Below are 23,014 nucleotides of genomic sequence, written 5' to 3'. Positions count from 1 at the left end.
AAACTCCCTCTGGGTCGTTCATGACATTTTTTTCCCCCCAGTTCACTTGTTGAACAACATTTCTAGAGCCATGCTTTCCTTATTTTCTCATTATAGTGGTGATTATTTTAATGTGTTTGGTTTTGTTTATGCCATGAAGGCCGGCACAGGCTTGAGTGTGTGTGTGTGTGTGTGTGTGTGTGTTTGTGTGTGAAAGCGAGTGAGAGGTGAACACTGGAACTAATGAAAATAATGACTGATTACTGTACATCTCCGGTCCTCATGTGTGTAGAATAAGTGACAGAAGTTCTTTCTCAACACAGACTCAGGCTTTGCCTCTTGAAATACACAGAGAATAAAAATCTAATTTTACATTCAAATGAAGATATGTGGGGAAAAAAACAACAATAATAGAATGAAGACGAAAAATAGCATCTCAAAATCGACATGTTTTGTTAAAATAACCCATTTAAAAGGCATTAAGTCTCCCAGGATGTGAAATCACTTCTAAAACAGAATTTTCAGATAGAGTTTCATTTCACGTCTATAATGAGTTGTTACAAAGAAAATCACTTCCTGAACTTCATCTTTCTGTACATATTTATGTTGTGTAATCCAAATAGGAGCCAAATAGGTTGGCATGTACTATTAATTTCTAAAAATATGGACACTTCCTTTGTTTAAGCTGAAAGGAATGGTCTGAAATTTTAGATAGACACTTTATTTTCTTACCCAGAGTGCAGTGGCTTAGCATAGCATAAAGATTGGAAGCGGCTGTTTCAAACATGAGCGTGGTATAAGTCTCGGCTAAAAAGCAAATAAACTTATTTCCCCAATCTGGAACTGTTCCTTTAGTCTTACAATTACATTGGATGAGTTGAAGACAAATAAACAATTCAAATATTATTCCAATGATCTTTCAGAATATTTGTGAACATTACAGTTGTGTCCTGTCCTTAAAAATACAGCCCAGGTCTGTATACATTTTGCCCTTTTGATAATATATTTAAATTTGAGGCTCCTTCCTGGTTGTCTCCTGTGGTTGTTTTGTTTCATCTTCGCTCGAACAGCTGAAGCAGAAAATGTGCCAACGTCCATGAAAAAAGATGCTTTCCACTGTATACCTGGCTTTGAGCCGTTCTCTTATTTTAGTCAATACAGCAGATTGATAAAGTGTCTCTATATTCAGCATGATAGAGTTCACAAAGAAATTATATTGACAGAAATATTCTCAGCTCATTTGAGACCTTGCTTTTTGCGGGTTTTAATCAATTGCCTTTCCAAGGTGGAAGGAAATTCTGTTTTAGGGTGGATTTCTGCACCATCCTCCATCATGGATACTCATCACAGTGAAACATGAAATCAGTCATATCGACTATGGACAGTGTTACAGATGACGACTGCTGCTTTTATGTTAATATCAAACGGCAACTTTTCAAGTTGAGAGTTTAAGGTGCGTTTTAAAGGGTTACATGATCCCTAAATGTTTTCTCAAACTGTGAAAGAACGTGGGATCGTAGCGTTAAATAAAGAACAATGGTAAAAAAAAAAAACAACCGTGTCTAAGACTGACAGATTACTGAAGTGCATATCACACCCCCAGGTCTGAAAACCACCTCAGCTATAGGCAACAGTCAGCTCCATTTAATAGTGTCTCTGCTTGAATCCCAGAGCCAATTAAAAGGTGTGACATGCCTCTATCATTCCGACAGTTTTCGTTGTCACTGTCAAATTGGTCAGTGGGGAAGACATCAGCCCCCGAAACCATATCCTAAATTAATCGCACTCTGAGATAATCACATAACCGACAATTAACTCCATTTCCCATTTAATATCCCACCCACCCATCAACCCAAAACAGCATGACTACACACACACACACACACACACACACACACACACACACACACACACACACACACACACGGCACGTCTACACACCAGTCTCATTACACAGACAGATGCTGATTCCCAGCAGGCACAACATGCATGAAATATGTGTTAGTTAGAGCTTATCACAAGTTTTAAGTTCACAACAGTGATGTTTACACACTTTTTTTTTTTGTTTTGTTTTGCTCTTTTGAGGGGGGTAGGGTAATTTATGGTGCTTTATACACAAACACTACACATTGAAAGTGACATCATTAATCAGGGATGTGGAAAGTAGAAAAAACAAGCTGTATAAAGTGGACGTGAGCATTTTTGCCTCCCAAGGTGAAAGAAAGAGTTTCATTACAAAAACACATGAAAAAACATTTGAAATAATCATCAATCAAGTCTTGTTTTGGTAAACTGATCCTGACATTAAGGTAAAGCATGTTATGAATTCCTGATAAAAATTACAAATGATCTTTAGATTTTTGCCTACAAGACAGTAGTGTATTGAATTTCATGTGAAAAAGTGATCATGTATTTCTGGAATGAAACCCTTCGCGGTTCAGAGAGTCTTTTGACTCCCAGTCTCTATTTCTCAGACGAGCATCTCTGTGACCAACAAAGCCTCTTTTGCTGACAATGCAGCCAGTTTGTCATCTTCGAATGTAAAACCTGCTGGAACGGGAATCTTTCTTTCGGAAATTGCACATTATTATGAAATTGCACCTCCAAAACAGAAATTGCACTCATTACTGCAGTCTGCAACACCGCCTGTACTCCCATTCCTCTCAGCTGTTCATCCCCATCCTCCACATCCTCCCCAACATCCACTCTCATGACAGCCACTGATTCTGGATCAGCTGCAGCCTGTTGGCACTGTGTGGTTGGCACTGAGGGGGATTTTCACACTGATCTGTAATCAGACTGAGCTGTAATGGCACTGAGTGAAAGAAAACAACAAAATATACTACTCACATTTACTTTAGCCAAGATCTACACCCATCTGACATCTTGCTAACTCAACGTAAACAATTTATATTTAAATACTACAGCACCAATAAGAGGTCAAGATGTCAGAACAAATGTGTCTTTTAACAGGAAGGCAGGAAACCCAGTAAGCACTCATTTGGCAATTTGAGGGCTAAAATATATTTTGATGTCTATATTTAGTTGAAAAGAAAGTTTGGTCAGGTTTTACATTTTAGTTTTTAAGTTCCTAGGAAGTCTTATGCAAAGAACATAATATGGTATTAACTATAGGGAAAACAGAGACAAGTGCCAGTTATTTTGATAAGAGTTTAGTTAAATAAAATAACTTCCTGCTCAAATTTATTTTCCCTCATTCAATTTTTGGAAAATCTTTCCACCACATTTGTTGCACTGTATGCTGTTTCTGTAGACAAACTGAAATTTGTGCATGCTCGGTCTAAATCGAACGCTCTTTGTCACCTACACACAAAAATTTAATTATATAGCTCAAATTATTACTTTGCCTCAAAGGCCTTTTCTATCTGTACAGCATATGACACACTCAGGTCAAAATGACAAAACATCACCAACTGCAGGTTATATTAGCCGTCACTAATTAAAGTAAATTGTGTAAGAAACTACATCAAGCTAAAATTGTATTTCTTGCTGTTGTCTGGTTAATATGCAATAGACAATAAAGCCCCACCTTCACTACAGTATTTGCAGTGTAACCAGAACAACAGAGTGGTGCCTCTTCTCTACAGAAACGATCTCACAGATCTCGTCACTGCAGTTTCAGGAGTCAGAATCGTTTATGCACATGATATAAACTTTTTAGTTTTTAATTGGGACCTCCACAATTTACAGCAAGTGACTTGTTAATGATAAGGTGTGCGAAGAAAGTAAGCTCCAGCTGTTATTTCAACTCGTCAGACACATTTTTATCTTATGCACCTCATTTCATTTTCGGGTTGTAGCCACAAGTTTTCAACATTAATTAGGCTGCCACTAAAAAAGTTCTTCCTTCTGAGGGAACAAAATATAAGTACAGGCCTAAATTCATTCTTTGAGTTTTAGTAATTCATAACTTTAAAACTGAACCTAATTAGAATCAATAAGCGATTCAACTAGGGATTTGATAGAATTCAGATTTGATAAGTGGATTCAATGCTATCAAAACTAGATTTCTGAAAAACTGAAACCTTTTAACTAAATTTAGCCCAATTTAAACAGATGTCTGGACGTGAAAATCACCAAATCAGTGTTTACTGGAAAAAGATCTTTTGCACTTTTGAATCTAGAGTTGTGTTTTGTCAGGTCAGATAAGCCTGAAGCAGATTTAGCACCAGTGTGTTTAATCTGTGTTCGGCTCAACTGATCCTGAATCAGTGGCTTTCTATACAGCCCCTACATATCATCTTACTGGAGCCACTGTTTTTTGCTCCAGAGAATACTGCAGGGTATAGATGTGAGAAAGAAAATGATATGTGAAAGAACAAAATCTTTAAAAAAAATGCTACACAAAAATCTTTAAAAAATGCTTTACATGTTAAATTAAAGGAGTCAAACAAACTGCATCACAAGGAAACTGAAGAAAATTATTAAATTAATCTCTTCATCAATAATAATCAGCTGTTCAAACCAAGAGGAGGATGAAGGGAGGAGGATGATCCTGGTAGTGGGGCACTGTGGTTGATGTAGTCCAGGTCACATGGCCAGAGCTCGGGCCTTGGCGGCTGCTGCTTGCGCTCGTTGCACAGCTCCCTGGCTGTTCTCCCTCCTTACCAGCTGGTTGGTCTCAAACAGGCCCTCATGGCTGCCGCCGCCGCCGGGGCCTCTGTCCGAAAACGTCAGCACTCCTGAACCAGACAGAATCCTTGTAAGTGATAAATCAATTTATCGATCAATATCTGGCATTCTGAGATGATCCGCATCCATTGATTCCTGCACTCACAAGGCTGATAAACAAAAAATGTCTGCTGTGGCTGCTGTGGAACGATGTTGGCGCTCCTCCTTGTGAGTTTTGGTGAAAGAGTTCATTTTGAGCCCTAAATCATTGTTTTTAAATGTTAACATGTTTCGCCTACCATAAATCTAAATCCATTACTGGATAGCTTTAAATACATACTATACCTTAGAGAATAATGCAGCTGAATGTTATCACTTCTGACAAACTGTACCACACTCTCCCTTGAACACCAGTCATGTTATGAAATCTACAGCAGAACCCAATGTATTTTTTTATTTAACTAATAAAAAAAATCCATCTAAAACATCATATTACTGACTGAGATAATGTATTTTAGATCATACCCTGCACGGAATAATAGAATTATTCTATCCTATACTTTGTTTAGATTTTGGCATTATATATCAGCCACTCTGCTCCCTAAATATCAGCATCGGCCATTGCACCTTTTCAAAATGTTTAAAGTAACCAGACTTAGTGCTCTTAATAAAAAGAAACAAATACTAAACCTCACTTCATCAAACAGCTGACACAATATATTCTGGGATACTGGAGTAGCATTGTTCATAATCAGGTTACCTGAGTGATCTGGTTATAAACAAAAGTCTTCACGTCATTTACAAGATATTTTCGTTTTTGAAGAAAACATGCATTGTGCACTGGCAACCAGGCAAGCTTTTCCCCCATTTTCAATCTGTATGCTACACTCAGATAACTGTCTGCTGACTCCAGCTACATATTTACCGTAGAGACACGAGAGAGGAGACTGATCTTCTAACTCTCAGCAAGAGAGCAAATAAGTGTATTTCACAAAATGTCAGACTATTTCTTTAAGGTTAGGAAAAGATCATAGTAATGTATTAAGAAAGTCTTCGCTGCCGCAAAGCGCAAGCAGGGATGTAATTACTTTTTCATCAGTGAACCACAATTGTTTGTTAACCTTAAACAAGTTCTTAACAAGGTCCCTTAACATAACTATAAAACTGTTTCTCACATTTTAGAGGATGGTATATAAAGGAAAACAAATGGTGATATCACGTGATCTACAATTTGCATTAGCTAATGCCAAGGTTTTGCATATAACAATACATTTTAGGAGAGAAGGTTTAAGAAATCCGAAGATTTGAAGCTACAGGAGTAAAGAGAATATGAACCTGAAAAAACTGTCAAGAAAGAAAGTGTTTCAGTACCATAATTTTCTGTTTGAGTACATGTTTCTTTCATACAAGGGGTTAGGGTTAACTGTTACCTGAACTTAAACTGCATAAAAAACATTTAGGAGTGAATCCTTTCCTTAAAAAATACCACTTGGCCCAGCTCTGATTTGATGAAGGAATCTTCATGTTTCACCTCTATTTTTACAAAGCACAAAAATTAGTCAGCTGTCACACTGATCCATTGTTCTGCCATGGCCACCCAGCAGCCTTCAAATAAAAATGTGTTGATTACTTCCAGACTCTTGAGTGCAGGCACACTGGGGGCTTCAAACGAGACAATTAACATGTTTAACAGTTTAATATAATCAAAAAGTATGTAAAACGTTTGGTATCAGAACTAAGAACAGAGCGAACATTGTAACAATGTGAGACTGAAAACTTTTCTTCATTTGTGAGAAGTGACACAATTATAAAAAGCATAAAGCTGAACAAAACATTAAAGTGCAGCAAAAACTCTAGTCAAAGGTTGCCAAATTGAGGTTATGAAATCTCAAACCTCAAGAAATGTTATCTTCCGATGCGCGATCCCTCTGTTACAATAAGCCTTTTAAAGTTCTACATTTTTACTTTCCAATGATAGAATGACTATTAGGAATGCTTGATGTCATTTTTTAAAATGCCAGAATACTCCATAATCCATATGAGCTTTATCCAAATTGGATCTGAGGTGTCTTCAGACCAGTGATGTGTGAGATATCACCTGCCTCGCTGCATTCAAAATTTAACTATTACAACAATATCTTAAGAATAAAAACATTCTGGTTTAATTTGTAACTTTCTGAGGAAATTGAGTTGAGTAGTGAAGTCTTACCGTAGCCGTCCACACAGCCGCTTTTAAACTCGCCCTCAAACCTCATCCCTTCGAAGCGAGTGAAGACGCCGGCGCCTTGAAATTTGCCCTGCACAAATTCACCTTCATACCTACAGAAACAGTCACAAACAGAAGAAAAAAGTTAGCTACAAAAGAGCATCTTAATTTAAGAATTGTGAGGAAAAGAGCTTTTTTCAAAAGCATGAGGAATGCATAACTGAGGTTTGACTGTTGTATTTTTTCCATGAATTTTAGATGAAAATGAAAAATATGAATACTTTACTTAAAGCGAGGCTAAGCAACTCTGAGAAACTAGCAAGGGGCAGCTGGATTTTAAAAGTATCCAACTGAAAAAATCCCACCCACTCCCTTCAGGCCTCCCTCTGAAGACACTCCCCCAAAACCCATTTTCATGTGCAGGGCACACAGGTAGACAGGTAGGCTAGACATTAATTTCATTCGGCCCGAATAAAATTATGATTGGCCGTGCTTATCACAGTCCTGTGACAGCCACAGATACATGCTTCTGAAATGAATTGCCAGCCCTAGCTTTAAACATTTAAACCTTAGAAAGGCAGCAGGAAAATATAAAACACCATCACACACCTAAAAAGTGACCAAAGCTGCAGTTTTATAAATTTTATTACTCTACAATCTGCTAGTGTAGAACCAGTAAATTAGAGTAAACAGAAACGCTGCAGAGCAGAAGAGACATAACTACAACATAAGGAACTCAAGATACAACAAAGTGATAATAATATCACAACACAGCCAATACAGTATGTGATGCAGCACAACAAACTCATCTATGGTACTGTACATCTATACATTTTTTTATGTATTTACATGTATGTACATATGTCACTGTATATATTACAAGTTTAGAGCTTTCAGTTCCACTGAATTTTACTGACACCTGAGAGAAAATACTGTGGATTAAAGTGAAAAATCTAACACAAACACGATGAATACAATGTACCAACACTTGAATGTCAAACAGCCACAAAGTGATAGCTCTGACTGAACTGCCACCAGAGAGCAGAACATTTCAGTGTTCAAACATCGACAGGGAAATATGCACAAACTGTCTTGCTTTATAATAATAATTAGTAATAATAGAATGTTATTAACTTAAAGCCAAATTGATTTAAAAATGATTGGAGTCATACTTGGCCTGGCACAGCAAAACAACCAACAACATTCAGCTGCATCTTGATGCCCAAAACACCAACAGTTCAACCGGAGATTCTCTTCTTTTTCAAATAACACTCGTTTTCTAGTTGTGAATCGAAGCTGACTGCACCAGCTGCTCTCTGTGAAGCAGCAAGCTACAAACTTTTCAGAGCCTCCTATCAAGTCTATTTGATACTCAAAATATTGCTGTATATTCATTAACACCTTAAAAAAATGTTTTATTGCTTCCAAAACCCTTTAAGAATTACATGAAGAATTATAAACAGTCTTTTCTCAAGTAACAATACAAAAGATGGCCTTGAACAGGCACCACTGATGAAAAACTCAAAATTGAAAAACAGAAAATCTGAAGTGGGGAGGATTTTTTTCTGTATGTGTTAGGGTCACATCATTAAATGAAATGATTTTCTGATAGAAAAATAAATAAATAAAAGAAGCAGATGTTTCTGTTTGCTCTGGAATGATCCACAGCCAACATTACAGCAAGAAAAAACTTTCAAAATGTAAAGGAGATGAAAGCGCAACTCCGAAGGATTTCTTCAACACACTACATATATACAAACGAATGATCTCTATTTATCATTTTGCTGACGCTTTTTTCCTAAATGACTTACATTTGAGGAACAACATTAATCTTAATTTCATAATATAATGTATGTTAATGATGAAACTTATATATTATTATTAATATTCATGATAATTTAACAATGTTTCAAACAAAAACAACAAACATGTCATGAACCCTGCGTCTCTCACCTGACTTTGGGACTGAGTGAGTGTGTTTTGATTAGATTTTTCCTTTTAGGTGAGGCGTGCTTGGTGTGTTTTTGTTCTGCTTTTCTTCTCTCCCTTCTCTCAGTTTTTGAATCCTGGGCATGTCTGGGTTCCTGAGTTGGCACTGGCTGCACCTGCTGGCAATCACGCAACTGTTCCTGATCAGCCATCCCTACCTCTTCTTAAGGAGAGACCTGACTTCCAGTCCCTGCCGGATTGTTAAGTCGTGTACCGTAGGTCTACTTTAGCATCTAGCTCTAAGCCTGTAAATCTAGTTACTAGTTTGCCTTTACTATTTTTTCTCTGCCTATCTCCAGATCACCTGCTCTACCTGCTCTGCCTGCCTGCCAGTCCCAAATCTCTCAACGCTGAGATCCAACCTTTCCAGCCACACCAGCCAGCCCTCACATTCCACTGCTTGGAAGGAGATTCCCTGCTTCTCTGTTTAACCGCTGCATTGTCTCCATGTCTGCATCTGGGTTCTAGCATAACTCCTGACAAAACATTCTCTGTTTCCAGCTTCTAAAATATGAGGATTTGTTGCTTTTGCTGTTTTATAACATTGTTGGCTTTGGGACACTCACCATCTTCATCTTATAGACTGAACAGTTAATCGATTAATTGCAAAACAATCAACTGAATAATCCGAATGATTTAAATAATCTTTCGTTGCAGCCCTACAGTGCACCATGGTCAGGGGTTTCAAACTGACATTAAGTGCATAGTTGGGGCCTTTTATGGAAAAAGTTAACTAAAGCTGAAACACTTGGTTAATTGGCAGAACAATTATCGTCGACTATCAATTCATAATTTTTCTAGTTTTTAAAGCAAAAAAAAAAATTTTAAAAAGGCCAAACATTTTCTGGTTCTGGCTCAGGAATTTATCTTTTTGTGTCATATCAGTGTAAACTGAATATCTTTGGGTTTTGGACTCTTAATTGAACAAAACATGACATTTTAAGACATCAACTTGGGCTCTGCGTAGCTGTGATAGGGCCAAGCAAAATGTTTGCCAGGTAATATTATAATATTATATATATATATATACAATATATTTGAGAGTAACTCTCTAAATAAAAATTAAACAAACAAAAGCAGAAGATGATGACAAAGCAGAAGAGGTATTTGACTTCTGTAACATTAGATCAACCATTCTAATATTCTTAAAGTGATTTAATTTTAAACAGTCAAAGGTCAGGGAAGCAGGAAGTAGAGCACAGACCTAGAACCATCAGGAAAGACCAGCACCCCACAGCCATTGAAGAGGCCGTTCTCAAACTGACCAGTGTAGCACGTCCCATCGCTGAAGGTCAGCTGACCCAGGCCATGACGCAGACCTGCAGCAGCAAACACACACTTAGTTTAAATAAACTGCTTTTGACAGACTAGGTTCAGTTTATTTAAACAAATAAATAAATGCTTCTAGTGACATAAACCATAAAAAGCATAGTACCACAAACATGTACTTAGTAATATAATACAAAATTTCACTACAAAATTAATTTAACAAAAAATTAAATTACAAATTAAAAAGTACAATAAAACAGAACAATACTGAAGTAAAAATGAAACCCCAAAGAATCACAAAGTATGACTCAGCATGCCAAAAAAGAACATCTACCCAAGTATCCAAAGTACAGCCAAAAATATAGTATGACAATGTGTATATCTTGTATACACATTGGTAAAACATAGTAGTAGATTCATGTTTTACAGGTTTCATTTAAATGTACAAAAACAACAAAACAAGTGTGATTTTTGTTTTGTTGTTTAAATGTTTTTATTTATTTTTCATAACAATTAAAAAAAGTTAAACTCTGATAAAGAAGTTAACTATTATAGAATATCTGTGAAATAATACATTTTTGAGGGATGTGATTAGGTTTTTAAAAATGAATATTGGCCGACCTATTGCTATTATGCATTAAACTTTAAAAGGACAGCATAAAACTCAAAAATCCAGTACTTTTTTCCAGTATTACTTTTGTGCACTTTAGGATTATGTGTTGCAGTTTGTCATCTGATCTCAGCATCTTCTCTAAATATTTCCTCTTTGCACCATCTTCCACCACGTGCTTAAACACGTCCCTTCAGAAATACTGTATGTGGGTGATATCCCAGATGTTTTTCTACAGCTTGTGACGTACATGGTTAGTGTCAACACACACAATGAACCCAAAAATGCAAGTAAAACATTTTATAAGGTTGAAACAAATTGGTTTTAGATTTGATTTAGAAATATTTAAGAAAACAGATGATGATTTTAATTTTTTAAGCCTCTTAAAATGTTCCCACAGAAATGAGACCCAATTTTCCCTCTAATTCTGCGACTCATTTCCAGAATCAGGAGCATGACGTTCAAAGTAGACCGGGAGGAAAAGAAGTAAGCATTTCTCTTTGCCAACCTCCATTAGCAGGCCCAGCAGGAATTAAGAGAATAACTGCATTTGAGGCACAGTTGGACACGGACTGAGGAGGTCCGGGGTTCCTCATAGTAAGTGAGGATTCACTGTGAGCTTGCCAAGTGGCATGAAAGTGGTTGAGAGGAGAGAAGGGAGGAAGATCTCATGAGGGGAGAAACCCTAACAGAGGGTTGGGATTTACAAGACGGGAGGCCTGCTGCTTGGCAGCGGGTGAGGCAAAGGGTGAGCCTAGTGAGTGTTGTCCCTTGCTCCCAGCTAATGGCAAAGTAAATTAGGCAGTCCATCTGTCAGGGCTGCTTAAAGTGCTGCTCACTGCCTAATCTCAGCAGGGTTTTCACGGGAGATTTGGAGAAGAGATTTGGCCAAAACTAAATCTGAAGCTCTGCATTCTCTTCCATTCTTCCTCTGAAACATCCCGCATCCATATGTGCAGATGTGTGTGTGTGTGTGTGTGTGCAAGCCGGATTCGATTAAGTATATATGGGTAAAGAAGAAGGCCAAAGGGGGCTTAAAATCCAACTCTTCAGCCTGCAGGAGCCCTGACAAGCCTGAGGCAGAAATTTCACGGACTAGATGCTGAAATACAACAATCTGTGGAGTGCCAAAAGAGGCCCCGGCCGTCTGGCCACAAATGCCAAGGCCAGTGCCTTTCATCAAACATTAGAAGAGTTAAAGTATTAATGGTGTTACTGAATATAATGAAATCAAGTGTCAAAAGCATGAGCTTTACAGACCGCTATCAAGCTAACAGCTTACTTTTTACTGAAGGGACACATTATCAGTGGACTGCTGCAGCAAGGGACAGTAATTTCCTCCCCATCTGTTTGGATTTGATCCCTCCAGACAGACTCTAATCTGTCGTTCAGCTCCTTTGTAACGCCTCTGTCCAATCTCGTGTTGGGTCACGGTCTCCAGCTAATTACGGTTTAGCTGAATTTGTCCGGCTTTTATGTCAATCAATAGCGGTAATGCATAGATGTTAAATGACTGCATGGGCAAAGTACAGTAGTAAATGGCTTCTAGCTGTGCATCGGCTGTTGTGGATGTACCCACCCTACTTCCTGTAACCTGATAGCCCACGGCCCTGTCTTCAACCAACGCTCCACTGAATTATTCATGTGACACCGTAGACCTCTGTCCGACACACACCTTCATGTTTGTGTGCAAACAGTGACTTCACATGCATGGATGCAGATACACAATGCACGACACGCATCAATATGTGTTCATGACAACACCTCCCAACACACACACACATACACACAATTTCATATTACAGAGCAGAGTCAGCAGTGTTGATTCAACATGTGGTGTTAAAATCAACAGAATGGGAAAACACATTTTTGGGACATGCCAGAAAATAATTGTGTTTTAGGAAAAGGTATTTGAAGTGCTGCAAAATATATTCCCTTCCATTCACTTTAGTTCAGTTTACACATAGAATTGTAAAAAAACAGGGGGAGATACTTCATTAAAAAGTTATTAACAGCAGGTAAAAAAAAAAGCAAAACAATTTACAAGTAAATTGGTGAACCAGGAAGGAAAGGAAGTAATATCTCGATATGGTCTAACAAATCTTTCTCATGATAAAATCTGACATATTTTAAGATTAAAATAAGAACAACTAGATGTAAACTGGGCTGAATGAACGTTGTTCAAGATGCAAAACAGCAACACTTAAAAGTAAATGTAGTTCCTGAACAATGTTAGAAAATGTGTCATAAGACATTCTAAGCTGTTTGCTTTTTTTCTGGAGCATTAAAGCGTGAGGGCCTTTTTCACTTTCACACGAGTGCGAGATATGTGAGATACAGGAAGAAGTTTTAGGGGGGGGGGAATACATTTACCTGAGTTAAGGACATTTAACCACAGATTTGTGTTCCCAAGGGGTCAAGAGGGAACCTCGGCTTTTAATCATATCACAAGGTCTTCAGATGGAATTTCTTGTGGAACTTTAAGGACTTTTTGTCCACATTGGCTAAAAAGTTTTTTTCTAAAGTTTTTGATCTCAAAGCTTTTGAAATTTGAACATAAACACTTCCATGACACAGGGTCAAACTCCATCTTCTGACAAAAAATCCTGTGATATGGTTAAAAGCTCAGAACAGTGACTAGATAAACCTTGTGGGGAGGTTTTTTTCCTCAACTGCTCGTTCATAAAAGGAACTTTCAACCTCAGTTTCTACACCAATATGGATGAGAGGCCATGAGTGAGCTCAGAGAAAATGGACATCGACATTTCAAACTCTATCCAATGAAGATCATGTGATATGACTGCAAGCTCCAAAACTGCAACTACATGTTTGAATATTTATGTTAGTTATATATGTATTTAAAAGATAATAAATGTAACAAAAATGTCAACACAATGCCAAGAAATCCTGGTAGTTTCAAACAGCCAACACAGAGCTGCATCAGCTCTATTCGTGGACTTATTTCTCCAGTCATCATTTAGAAATGTCTGTGTTAAAAACCACACTGCTGTGTTTTAAAAACTGAGCATATCAGAGCATCACAGCCAAACCAGTTTAACAGTTATTTGCTAACCGTCCAGAGACCATATGTTTCTCCCCGCAGCTTCACGCCCGCCTTAGTGCCAAACTTTTGTTCTTTGTTTAACCTTGCCCTAAAGGTTGTCTAAGTGTTTTTGTCAGACTGAAAATACTAGTTTAGGTAGTGTGATATTCTGTCTCAGCGGGCTCACTGTCACCAGATGGTCTGTGTGTGCATGCATGTGTATATTTTCTTGTATAGTTACTGACTTCAGTTTGACACCTTTTTCTGTTTTTTTTTTTTGCCTATGGCATGCAATCTGTGCGAGTGCTGGTTCATTTAAAAGCCGACTAGTTTTGCTATTGTGACTCTCGTACAGTACGCCTACTTTTCTTCTGAACCCCCATTCTAACATGATATCCTTCTGGTAATTCCTTAAAAGCAGCTAGAGATAACTATCTTTTAGCACAATTATTATCATATATACTGACAATCGAGTGGATGGGGGGCAGGTTGTTTAAGGTACACTGAGACATGAAATATGATCCAGTAACAGATTAATAGGGTTAAATTCTTATCAGACACCAAAACACTGCACAACAGTTTGTTTTTAAGTCACAACACACAGCAACAACAGGCGAGGTAGGGTTCAACCCAAAGGCATAATTTGGGGCCGCAGTTTTGTGGGCCTGCCAGCAACAAGACTATGTGTAGCTGTAAAAGAAACACTTTAAAAACTCCTGAACTTGACTCACACACACGAAATACTTGGGGAAAGCGCTGCCCAAATCTCTGCCAAACGTCACTGAGATCTGAGAATGAATCAAAAAGCGAGATTCACTCTGACACGCTGTAGGCTCTGGATATTGTTGGGCTGTCTTGGTAGACATGCTTGGTGGACAGTGGTTTACAATTTTTAAACCAGAGGGTGTCCTCCAATTATCGGGGTGTCACACTGCTTAACCTTGCTGGGAAGACTTATGCAAGCATGCTGGAAAGGAGGCTGCAACTGACTGTCAAACTCTAGACGTTTTCTATTACTGACTTTCATAGCTTACCATCAGTACACCTGGTAATGTTAACAAAAGTGTATTCATAACAAGAAAAAAACCCATAACCTCAATGTCTGATGTTTTATGCACTACTTTTTAATATATATTTTTTCATGCAGGTTCTCTGATTGACCATTTACCTAAATGACCCACCGGCCGCCTGTAAATCGGCCTTGGTACTTGTCGAAACGGCACTCGTGAATGTGGTGGGGAACTCTGTGGTTGAGATTTGTACGGCGCAGTTTGCATGAAGACATATTTATGATGTTTTAAAAATGTTTAGGACAGGACGACACCTCTCTGGCTCTGCGGGGACAATTAACTGCAGCGGCCACGGCGTGTGTCAGTCTTTGTCTTGTTGAAGAACTGATAAAAACATTAGGCTAGTTCTTAAAAAATTTATTTTTTTTAATGCTCTACCTACATAAGAGACACACTTCAGCATTTAATGTACATTCAAGCTTGCTGTCACTGATAACCGATGTGATTCTGATAAGTCATTGGTTTTGACTGCAGGTGTAAATAGAACAAAGTACCAGAGGCAAGGCACTCTCTAAACATGTTCAGTTTACATGAGTATTATTTTACAACCTAACCCTAGCACTGACTTCCTGTCCAGTGCAGTACTCCGAGCAAATACTCAATGTGACCTCAGATCAAGAAATGCCATTAAGCTGTATAGACTGAGTACTCCAGATATGTTACTGCAATTAAGCTTTCTTCACTTAAATACAAGTATGGTATTTACATGCACTCTGCCTTACATGCATATAATTGTCTGGCATTATAAGAACACTTCTGTTCTGCATGCAAATTTAGCCAGTGATGGAGGATGGACAGCTGAGTGAGCAGGTCAGTCTTGCCTTCTTTCCATTCGCCGTGGTACTCCTCACCATTGGAGTAGCTGAAGGAACCTCGTGTCAGGGTCATGGGTCCTGCCGGCACACACAGCAATACACAAAAACCATCATCAAGAGCTAGAGCTTATCATCTGTTGCTCTGACATTCTGACACACACGTGTAGAGCTGGGAGTTCATGTGTCTACCTTTCAAGCCACCGTGAAATAAACGTGGTGTGTTTGCAGGAATATTAATGCCCAGATTCTGCAGCCAGATTTTGGAACCTGGCTGCAGGGATTTGCTTCCATTCAGCCATGAGTGCATTAATGACACACAAAATCACAAAAGGCCTGGCTCTCAGTTGAAGTTCCAAGTGGGACAGCAAGTAAAGATTGATCTGCAAATTATTTTTTGCAATTACCCGAAAGGTTTTAAGGTCTATGTCAGAACTCGCCCATCATTTCTTTGGTTTTGTTTGACCAAAGGTCCACAACCCAAAGAGGTTACTTTTACTTAGGACACAGAAGACTAGAAAATGATCATATGTGAGAAACTGGAAACAGCAAAAGTTTGACCTAAAATATTAATCCATTATCAAATTGTTGATCTTTAATCTTCCGTTGATTGACTCATTGGTTAATTTACAAATTGTTTCAGCATGAGTTCATCCTAAGGTGTGGGATGAGGTTGAAGTCAGGCTGAGGCTGACCAGCTCTCCTATGACCTGTGTGCCCCGGCCCCACGCTCTCTCTGCTCCATTTGGTCAAACCAACCCACTTACTTGATCCTCTCCTGAATCAGAAAACAAGGCGGTGCAGGTAAGGAATCTGCATGAGTGGCGGAGCAGTATTTCTATCCTTTCTGTGCTTTGAGAGAAAATAAAATGTAGCAATCTAGCATTTGGTCGCACTACTTATCATATAAAGATTACACTACCCTATTTCTACTGGGTGATGTAGTTATAGCTTTGCTACATGTAGCGTCACCACTTCTCAAGCACACGCTGGACACATCATAAGTAGTCATGGCACAGTAGCAGGAATGTGGCGATCAAGGGAGCGAATATGATTAAACTGCTGCCCTTTTGGAGAGTTGATAACTGAGGACAGTGGCCTATGCTGACGAGTGGACACACGTGAACCCCTGCAATATGACAAGTCTCGAGATGCCAACAGCTTACATGTAAAACAACGGGTGCAGCTGTTTTGATGGACGTTATACACCACGTGTGTGTATACACTTGGCCTGTGAACAGAGGTGTCCACATACTTTTGACCATAAATTGTAGAAGGGTTACAGTTGCCTATAACACGGCAGATATGGTGTAGGGTAGGCTAATGTTCTATTAAAATACTGCTTCACTGTTGTTCTCCCTGACCGTGCAACCCTATGCATGACCTATTGGTAATGCCCCTATAGTGTGACAGGAAAAATCTGGTGTGATTATACTCATTTAGGCTTCTTGTTTGTGATAAGAGATCTCATTTATCTCCTGTCTATTGCAGCGGCTTAACACTTTAAATTTCCAGTTTTGCTCAAACACATTCTCATTTGTTAATCAGCTGTTTACTGTGGTTCTCTGAGGGATATCCTCTCCTTCTCTATTGTTTCGAAATGAGGTTATAAACAAACTGCCGCCGACAGGAGCATCAAAGACACATTAAGCTTCACAATATGAAAACATCTAAGGCCCGTTTGTTAGGCTGAATAATTGCCCAAATGCCATCAGCCACGCTGTCAGATTAGACGGGAGGAGGAGTGTGTATCCCTCCATCTAATGTTGCCACAGTAACGGCGCCCAAATCCCTTTCATCCTGCCGGCATGAAGCTTTCAGCCCCCGAAACACACACTTAGCCTACACAGTGAGCTATCCTGCAGAAAGAAAATAAACGGTTTACCTGTTTTATTAAAGAGTAACTCAGTCCTTTGTCTCTACATCACTTAAACGAACGCGGCAGTTGGAGGATTTCTGCTCCTCTCAGCGACAATTTCGCTTTTTCCGTAGCTGCTAGTTTCTGGCAGAGTTGCCTCAGTGTCTCTCCAAGGTGTGGCGAGCTGATTGGCTGCCATTCATCCACCTCGACTCAAAGTGTCGTGCTATTGGCTACTTTTCTCCGCTGTCCAGCCCTCCGCGGGAGACATCTTTGTCGAGGGCAACGGGTTCAACGACTTAATTAGCTGGAGTGCTCCACTGTTAAGGCGTTTGCCCTTGCCTTTTTTTTATGTGCTGCCCACCGTCTCTGTAGGATTGTAAAACGGCTGTGAGGTTCCTGTTAATGATACTGTGTCATTTCATGTTTCAATTTGGTGATTAGACCCGCGTTTCGGAAAGCTTTATAGAACTTGATTTATTGTTCTTCCTTTGCGCTAAACCCGCAGCACTGAGGTGGCGAGGGTTTGTTAAATGAGGCGATGTGGATCCAAAGCCAATAAGGCTTTAATTGATTAAAAAGCTTAGAAGAAGCAGGGAAAAAATAGCAAGCTGACCCAAATGATGCAAAACTGATTTTGGGAAACCAGTGGTTGCATTAAGCAAAAGGTAGCCTACTTTTCATTATTGATAAGCCATGGCCAAAATTGACCTCCACATTGGTAGATCAACTGATTAATCAATTAATCTGTAATAGCAGTTCGTACATTAATCATGTCACTTCTAAATCAAGCATTTTAAGATGAAATATAATGGTACAACTAAAATTTTGGAGCCAGTAGCCTAATCAGCAGATCTCACCACTGTTTGTTTAGTTGGTTGATTAACTAAACTAATTAATTTGTCAGAGGAAGAGGGATAAAGTCCTAGACTTACTTCCAGCATCTCCAACCTTTATCAAGGTAGAGACAGGCATTCAAAGTCTGACATAATAAATATTAGAAATCACAAAGCAGACAACTGTCAAGTTTTGATTATTGACTAAATTAGATGATAGCCTACTAAATTTGAATGGGATTACTTTAAAATCAACCCTGAACAGTTTTTAAAGACAACTCTTTTGGTTTTCATTCAGTTTTTATGATATTGTAGGCTATGGTATTGAAGTCCGTTGTAGGTGCTGTGTTGCATATGTTTTCCAGTCAAGCTGTGTGTATGTGAATCCCTATGGACAGCTAAGCTGTAGTGTACATGCAGTGTATGTTCATTTAAATAAATAGATAGCGTATTTTGACAGCTTTTTGCCCCTTTTGACATAGGACACTGAGATCATGTGGTTTTGGCAACCTTGGAGAGTTTACTAATTTACACATTTTTACGCTGATTCCAGTAGGCCTATTAAGTTGTACCAGGGTTCATTATTTTTCCACTAGAATTCCTGGCAGCCTGGAGAAAATGTTGAAAAGCATTTAGATCTTAATGTTGGGGGAAGTGTTTATTAATTTGTATTTAGTAATGAAATGCAACGTAACACATTAAAATCAGCTAAATAAGAATATTAGTCTACATGAATATTGGTGTAGTAACTGGGTGAACTGAGTGTTTCCTGGTAGAAACACTGTGAGCCTTAAAGAAACATTATGGGGTCTCAGTCTGTTTACAGTCACATCAAGGAGCTGTAGGCTTTTTTTTTTTTATCATAATACTACAGCACATTTTGATAACAATGCCTCTTTGTATATGTTACACAGCCTTTATAATCTAGGCTACAGTTTATTTACTACCGCAATGTATATCTGCTAATTTAAACAATGAAATGTCTTCATGCACATTAAATCCCCTGCACACCCGCGCCCTTTGACACACATAGCTTTGAGCCATTGCAAATTTGGAGAACAGGCGCCATGTGCTGTAGGCCTACCCTATACAACATTAAAACAGACAAACATCCCATTAAACGACCAATGACAGCACATTCTCGCGCAGAGATGCTGGGAGGGATGAAGGGGAGGAGAAGGTGGAGGGGCCACTTTCTGGTGGGTGGGACAAACGAGCGCTATAGAAAGGAGGATGCTGCAGCCCCGTCCCCTTCATATCTCACTCCACCCAGCCCTAGAATAAAAACCACCGGTGACGTGCGCGCAGGGAAGCACCCAGCAGTATGTGCGCGCCCACGGGAGGGGCCGATAGAAAATGGCGAGTCTGTGCAAAAGGCAGCAATGCACGGTAGAGAGGCGCGGCTTTCGGCAGGAACTTGACTCTTGGAGGCACAAACTCATTCACTGTGTAGGTAAGCTCTCTTGACATTGTGTGTGCGTGTGTGTTGGCGTGGTCCGGGCGGCCGGAGGGTGTCGATAACTATGTTTGCGTTTGTGTTTTTGGAGTGGTATGAGCAGAAAGCCGTGGCTGTAATGTCTTATGAAAAACCTATAGGCTCTCATGAAGCTGTCATTTTTTTTCTTACGGCTGTTGCCTGGCGCTGCTGCCAGCCTCCCACCGGACATCCAGAAATATTCAGCTCTAAGTTTTTGAGCTCCTGCAGGGCATGTTGCCAGGTGTTTCACCTGCAGACTTTGAGTTTGTGACCTGTTGGCTGTTAAGTTTTGTTTTATTCAGAGTGTCGGAGGTTTGGGGCCGTGGGGGCATTTTAATACATTATTCCATAGCTGTTTATTTATTGTAAGCAGGGCATGTCACGTGTGCAGATGGAGATGCGACAGCCAATCGGCTTCCCGGCTATAGGCCGGCCCGTGCCCGCGTGCGCGCCGCCGGGTTTAGTTTTTGGTGGTGGTGGTGGGGGGCGGTGCGCGTTCTCAATCTCCAAACATGACGCCCCCCACCTCCTCCCCCTCCACTTCCCTGGAAATCGGCTTTTGGGAGCGCGCATTGCTGCATTGGGGGAAATGTCAGAGGAAATAATTTTGTATTTTAGGGGGAAGGTTTAGGCGGGGATCGGCAGCGAGAAATGACCCACTGGCCGCCTGTAAATCTGCCTTGGTACTTGTTGAAACGTGAATGAATGTGGTGGTGGGGAACTCTGCGGTTGAGATTTGTCCGGCGCAGTTTGCATGAAGACATATTTATGATGTTTTAAAAATGTTTAGGACTGGACAACACCTCTCTGGCTCTGCGGGGACAATTAACTGCAGCGGCCACGGCGTGTGTCAGTCTTTGTCTTGTTGAAGAACTGATAAAAACATTAGGCTAGTTCTTAACCACTCTCTGCTTTCCCCATTAGTTCATGTCTGCTTTTATTTTGGATTTTCTCATCCATACATCTTTCCCATCTAGCATTACTCCTCCTTGCCCAATCCCCCATTTCGTGTATTTCATTAGCTCCGTTTAATCCGGTTACATTGACCTATCCCGATGTTATGGCAAGATTATATCCATCCACTCTTTGCCTCTGATCTCTTAACCTCTCCGGGTTTCCTCTGCTCTCTGCTCCGGATCCTAATCTGGCTTTTAGCGGCCGTGTAAAACAGCACCGCGGCAGCAGAGTCGGGGTGTTGCGGGTTGTTTTTGGAATCACTTCTGTGTGCAGATGTTGAGCGTTGACCTGCCAACAACTTACCCATACGACTGCTTTCTAATAGCTGACATGGCCTGATTCCCGAGTTGGCTAGCGGTGCCTTTTAGTAAGAAGCCCCCCTAATGAAGGGATGTAGTGTTAGATTAAGAGGTTGGATAATCTCTGAGCTCCAGTTGGTGTGATCAGCATAAAGCCATAAGGAATCACAACTAGCAGTGTCAACAAAAGGCAACAATGGCTTTCCCTTGATCATTTGATGTGTGATTTTTAATTGAGATTATTGCTACAAAAATATGTTTTTGCTCAATAAAAGTGAGCTCCAACCTATTTTCTGACTTCACATAGGCTATTGTTAAGGAAAGCATCACCTCCTTGGTGTCCTGCTTTTGCGTGCATATAGTCTAATTAGCGCTGTCTTAATGATTTTGTGGGTCACTGGGTTGGAGTTAAAACCAGAAGAGGATGATGTATTGCTCCCTCCCTAAAAGTGTAACCCATTTTCAAGGTTTGTAGTTAACCTATAATGAAAAAGAGCTTTAGGCAATTTTAACCTAAACACTGGAAGGATCCTATTCAGATATTTGATTTAAGCCCCTGTAGGCATACTATGATTCTAAAGTCAATGGAGATACAATAAGCATGATAAATACGCTGTTTAAGCTCACTATTGTGTGCCTTGAATCCATGTAAGAATATCACAATGATACCACAGGAGATAGAAATGCCACAAGAGTAATGAACTCACAGTTGGATATTAGAGCCTGCTTTAGTTCTATATGGGGTACTCTGTTTGTGTGTGTGTTGATACAGGCTGTGTGTTAGTTCGGCATATTTCTGCGTGTGACGACTTTTAGGGCTCTCAGATTGAAGTCTGACATGTTTATTTGTTTGATGGCTAATCGGCTCTGAAACAGCCAGAACATCACAAGACACTCTTGTCTTCTGACCAGGTGAAGAATCTTGTTATGTAGTTTCCTAAAAGAAAAACAGTGCTTTGAAATGTTTAATATCCAGTTTGTAAAAGTGTTGCAATTATTGTTAGTTTTTCTATTCATTTAATAAAGTTTGGGCTGTAAGGCATTGTATGGGTTTCCGGCATTTTTGTGAAATGGTACGTCATTAGAGCTGCAAGAAGCAACAATTATTCTCTCAATAAATCCAATCATCATTTGAACAACTAAATGTCATCAAGTAGTGAAAAATGTGTTCGTGGTTTTGTTTGACCAACAGCACTCAGCCCAAAAGTGTTGAAATGACCGGTTAAAACTAAGAAAAGCAACACCAATTGAAAAGCCCTTTTTTCCAATTGAAAAAAGGCACAAGGTTTATGAAACAGTTAATGAAACTGTTTGTGCTGAAGAGTTGATATCTGAGAAGCGTCCAAAATAAGATAACAATAAAAGAACAAACACACCAAAATATGGGCTATAATGAAATCACATTTTGGTATGAGTCATACCCTTCAATGAACAGCCTTGTTATTAAGAACATAATGATCCTTGTGTTAGAGGCATTTGGTCTAAGAAGGTCAGGTAACAAAGTGGACATCTTACACTTTATTCCAGTTCGTAGTGTGAAAGGATGCAGTTTGTCGACACAGGCCTCATCTTCTTGTTCTGTGCTATACTGATAATAAAGTAGGGGCCTATATGCCATAGAAAGGTTAACATTATTAGCTGGTAGCAATTACAGCCCAACTGCTGATTCCTTTGGCACATATTCTGGGTAAGAGAGTGCAGCTAATTTGATTGCTGAAAGGTTGTGGCAGTGCTGGAGAGAGACAGACTGTGAGGGAGAGAAAGAGATGTGTGAGTCTGAGTGGCAGATTGCTACTTTACCTCCAACACTTCTCACAGGCAGAGCTTCTCTGAACACCAAAACGGCCACTATTTGAGCTTAACGTGAGTGTAGGTACAATGTGGCTTTTTGGTGACTAAAGTTTTTCGATACAGTGGTTATCTGGTGACTTATTCCAACCACTGGTAAACATTTTTGGGGTCCCTAGTAGTCAGCAG

At 39.5% G+C, this 23,014-nt stretch overlaps 2 protein-coding genes across 3 annotated transcripts in view; one reads left to right on the top strand and one right to left on the bottom strand.

Moving 5' to 3' along the window:
* Window positions 1–497: 497 nt before the first annotated feature.
* Window positions 498–17,633, bottom strand: LOC119898770 (MORN repeat-containing protein 4-like). 2 transcript variants are annotated; one of them, XM_038712988.1, is made up of 5 exons: window positions 17,496–17,633; window positions 15,521–15,691; window positions 10,011–10,125; window positions 6,821–6,930; window positions 498–4,682 (listed from the first exon to the last, which is right to left on the bottom strand). In XM_038712988.1, the coding sequence occupies exons 2-5, from the start codon at window positions 15,684–15,686 to the stop codon at window positions 4,531–4,533; spliced, it is 543 nt and encodes a 180-aa protein (XP_038568916.1). In that variant the 5' UTR covers window positions 15,687–15,691; window positions 17,496–17,633; the 3' UTR covers window positions 498–4,530. The 2 variants fall into 2 exon arrangements, with proteins under 2 accessions (XP_038568916.1, XP_038568926.1); XM_038712998.1 differs by having other exon boundaries at window positions 15,620–15,691.
* Window positions 17,634–19,572: 1,939 nt separating this feature from the next.
* The window catches only part of lcor (ligand dependent nuclear receptor corepressor), an 82,100-nt gene continuing 78,658 nt past the window's right edge, over window positions 19,573–23,014 (top strand). The window contains exon 1 of the mRNA XM_038711919.1: window positions 19,573–19,757. Coding sequence (XP_038567847.1) covers window positions 19,661–19,757 — 97 coding nt within the window. The 5' untranslated portion in view covers window positions 19,573–19,660. The remainder of the gene's footprint in view (window positions 19,758–23,014) is intronic.

This window comes from Micropterus salmoides, unplaced genomic scaffold (assembly GCF_014851395.1).
Source record: "Micropterus salmoides isolate LMB-PRFRI ecotype aquatic unplaced genomic scaffold, ASM1485139v1 Ms_hic_scaffold_1, whole genome shotgun sequence".
In the NCBI taxonomy this organism is placed as follows: domain Eukaryota; kingdom Metazoa; phylum Chordata; class Actinopteri; order Centrarchiformes; family Centrarchidae; genus Micropterus; species Micropterus salmoides.
The sequence above is the reverse complement of the archived record's forward strand: the minus strand, read 5'-3'. Positions and strand labels throughout refer to the sequence as shown.

Excerpts from the sequence above, each read along its gene's own strand:
- LOC119898770 (XM_038712988.1), bottom strand. The coding sequence starts at position 15,686 with ATGACCCTGACACGAGGTTCCTTCAGCTACTCCAATGGTGAGGAGTAC. Across the intron at positions 10,126-15,520 it reads TGCCAGACAATTATATGCAT|GTCTGCGTCATGGCCTGGGT; the intron begins GTAAGGCAGAGT and ends TTGCTGCTGCAG. Across the intron at positions 6,931-10,010 it reads GTCTTTCCTGATGGTTCTAG|GTATGAAGGTGAATTTGTGC; the intron begins GTCTGTGCTCTA and ends CTGTTTCTGTAG.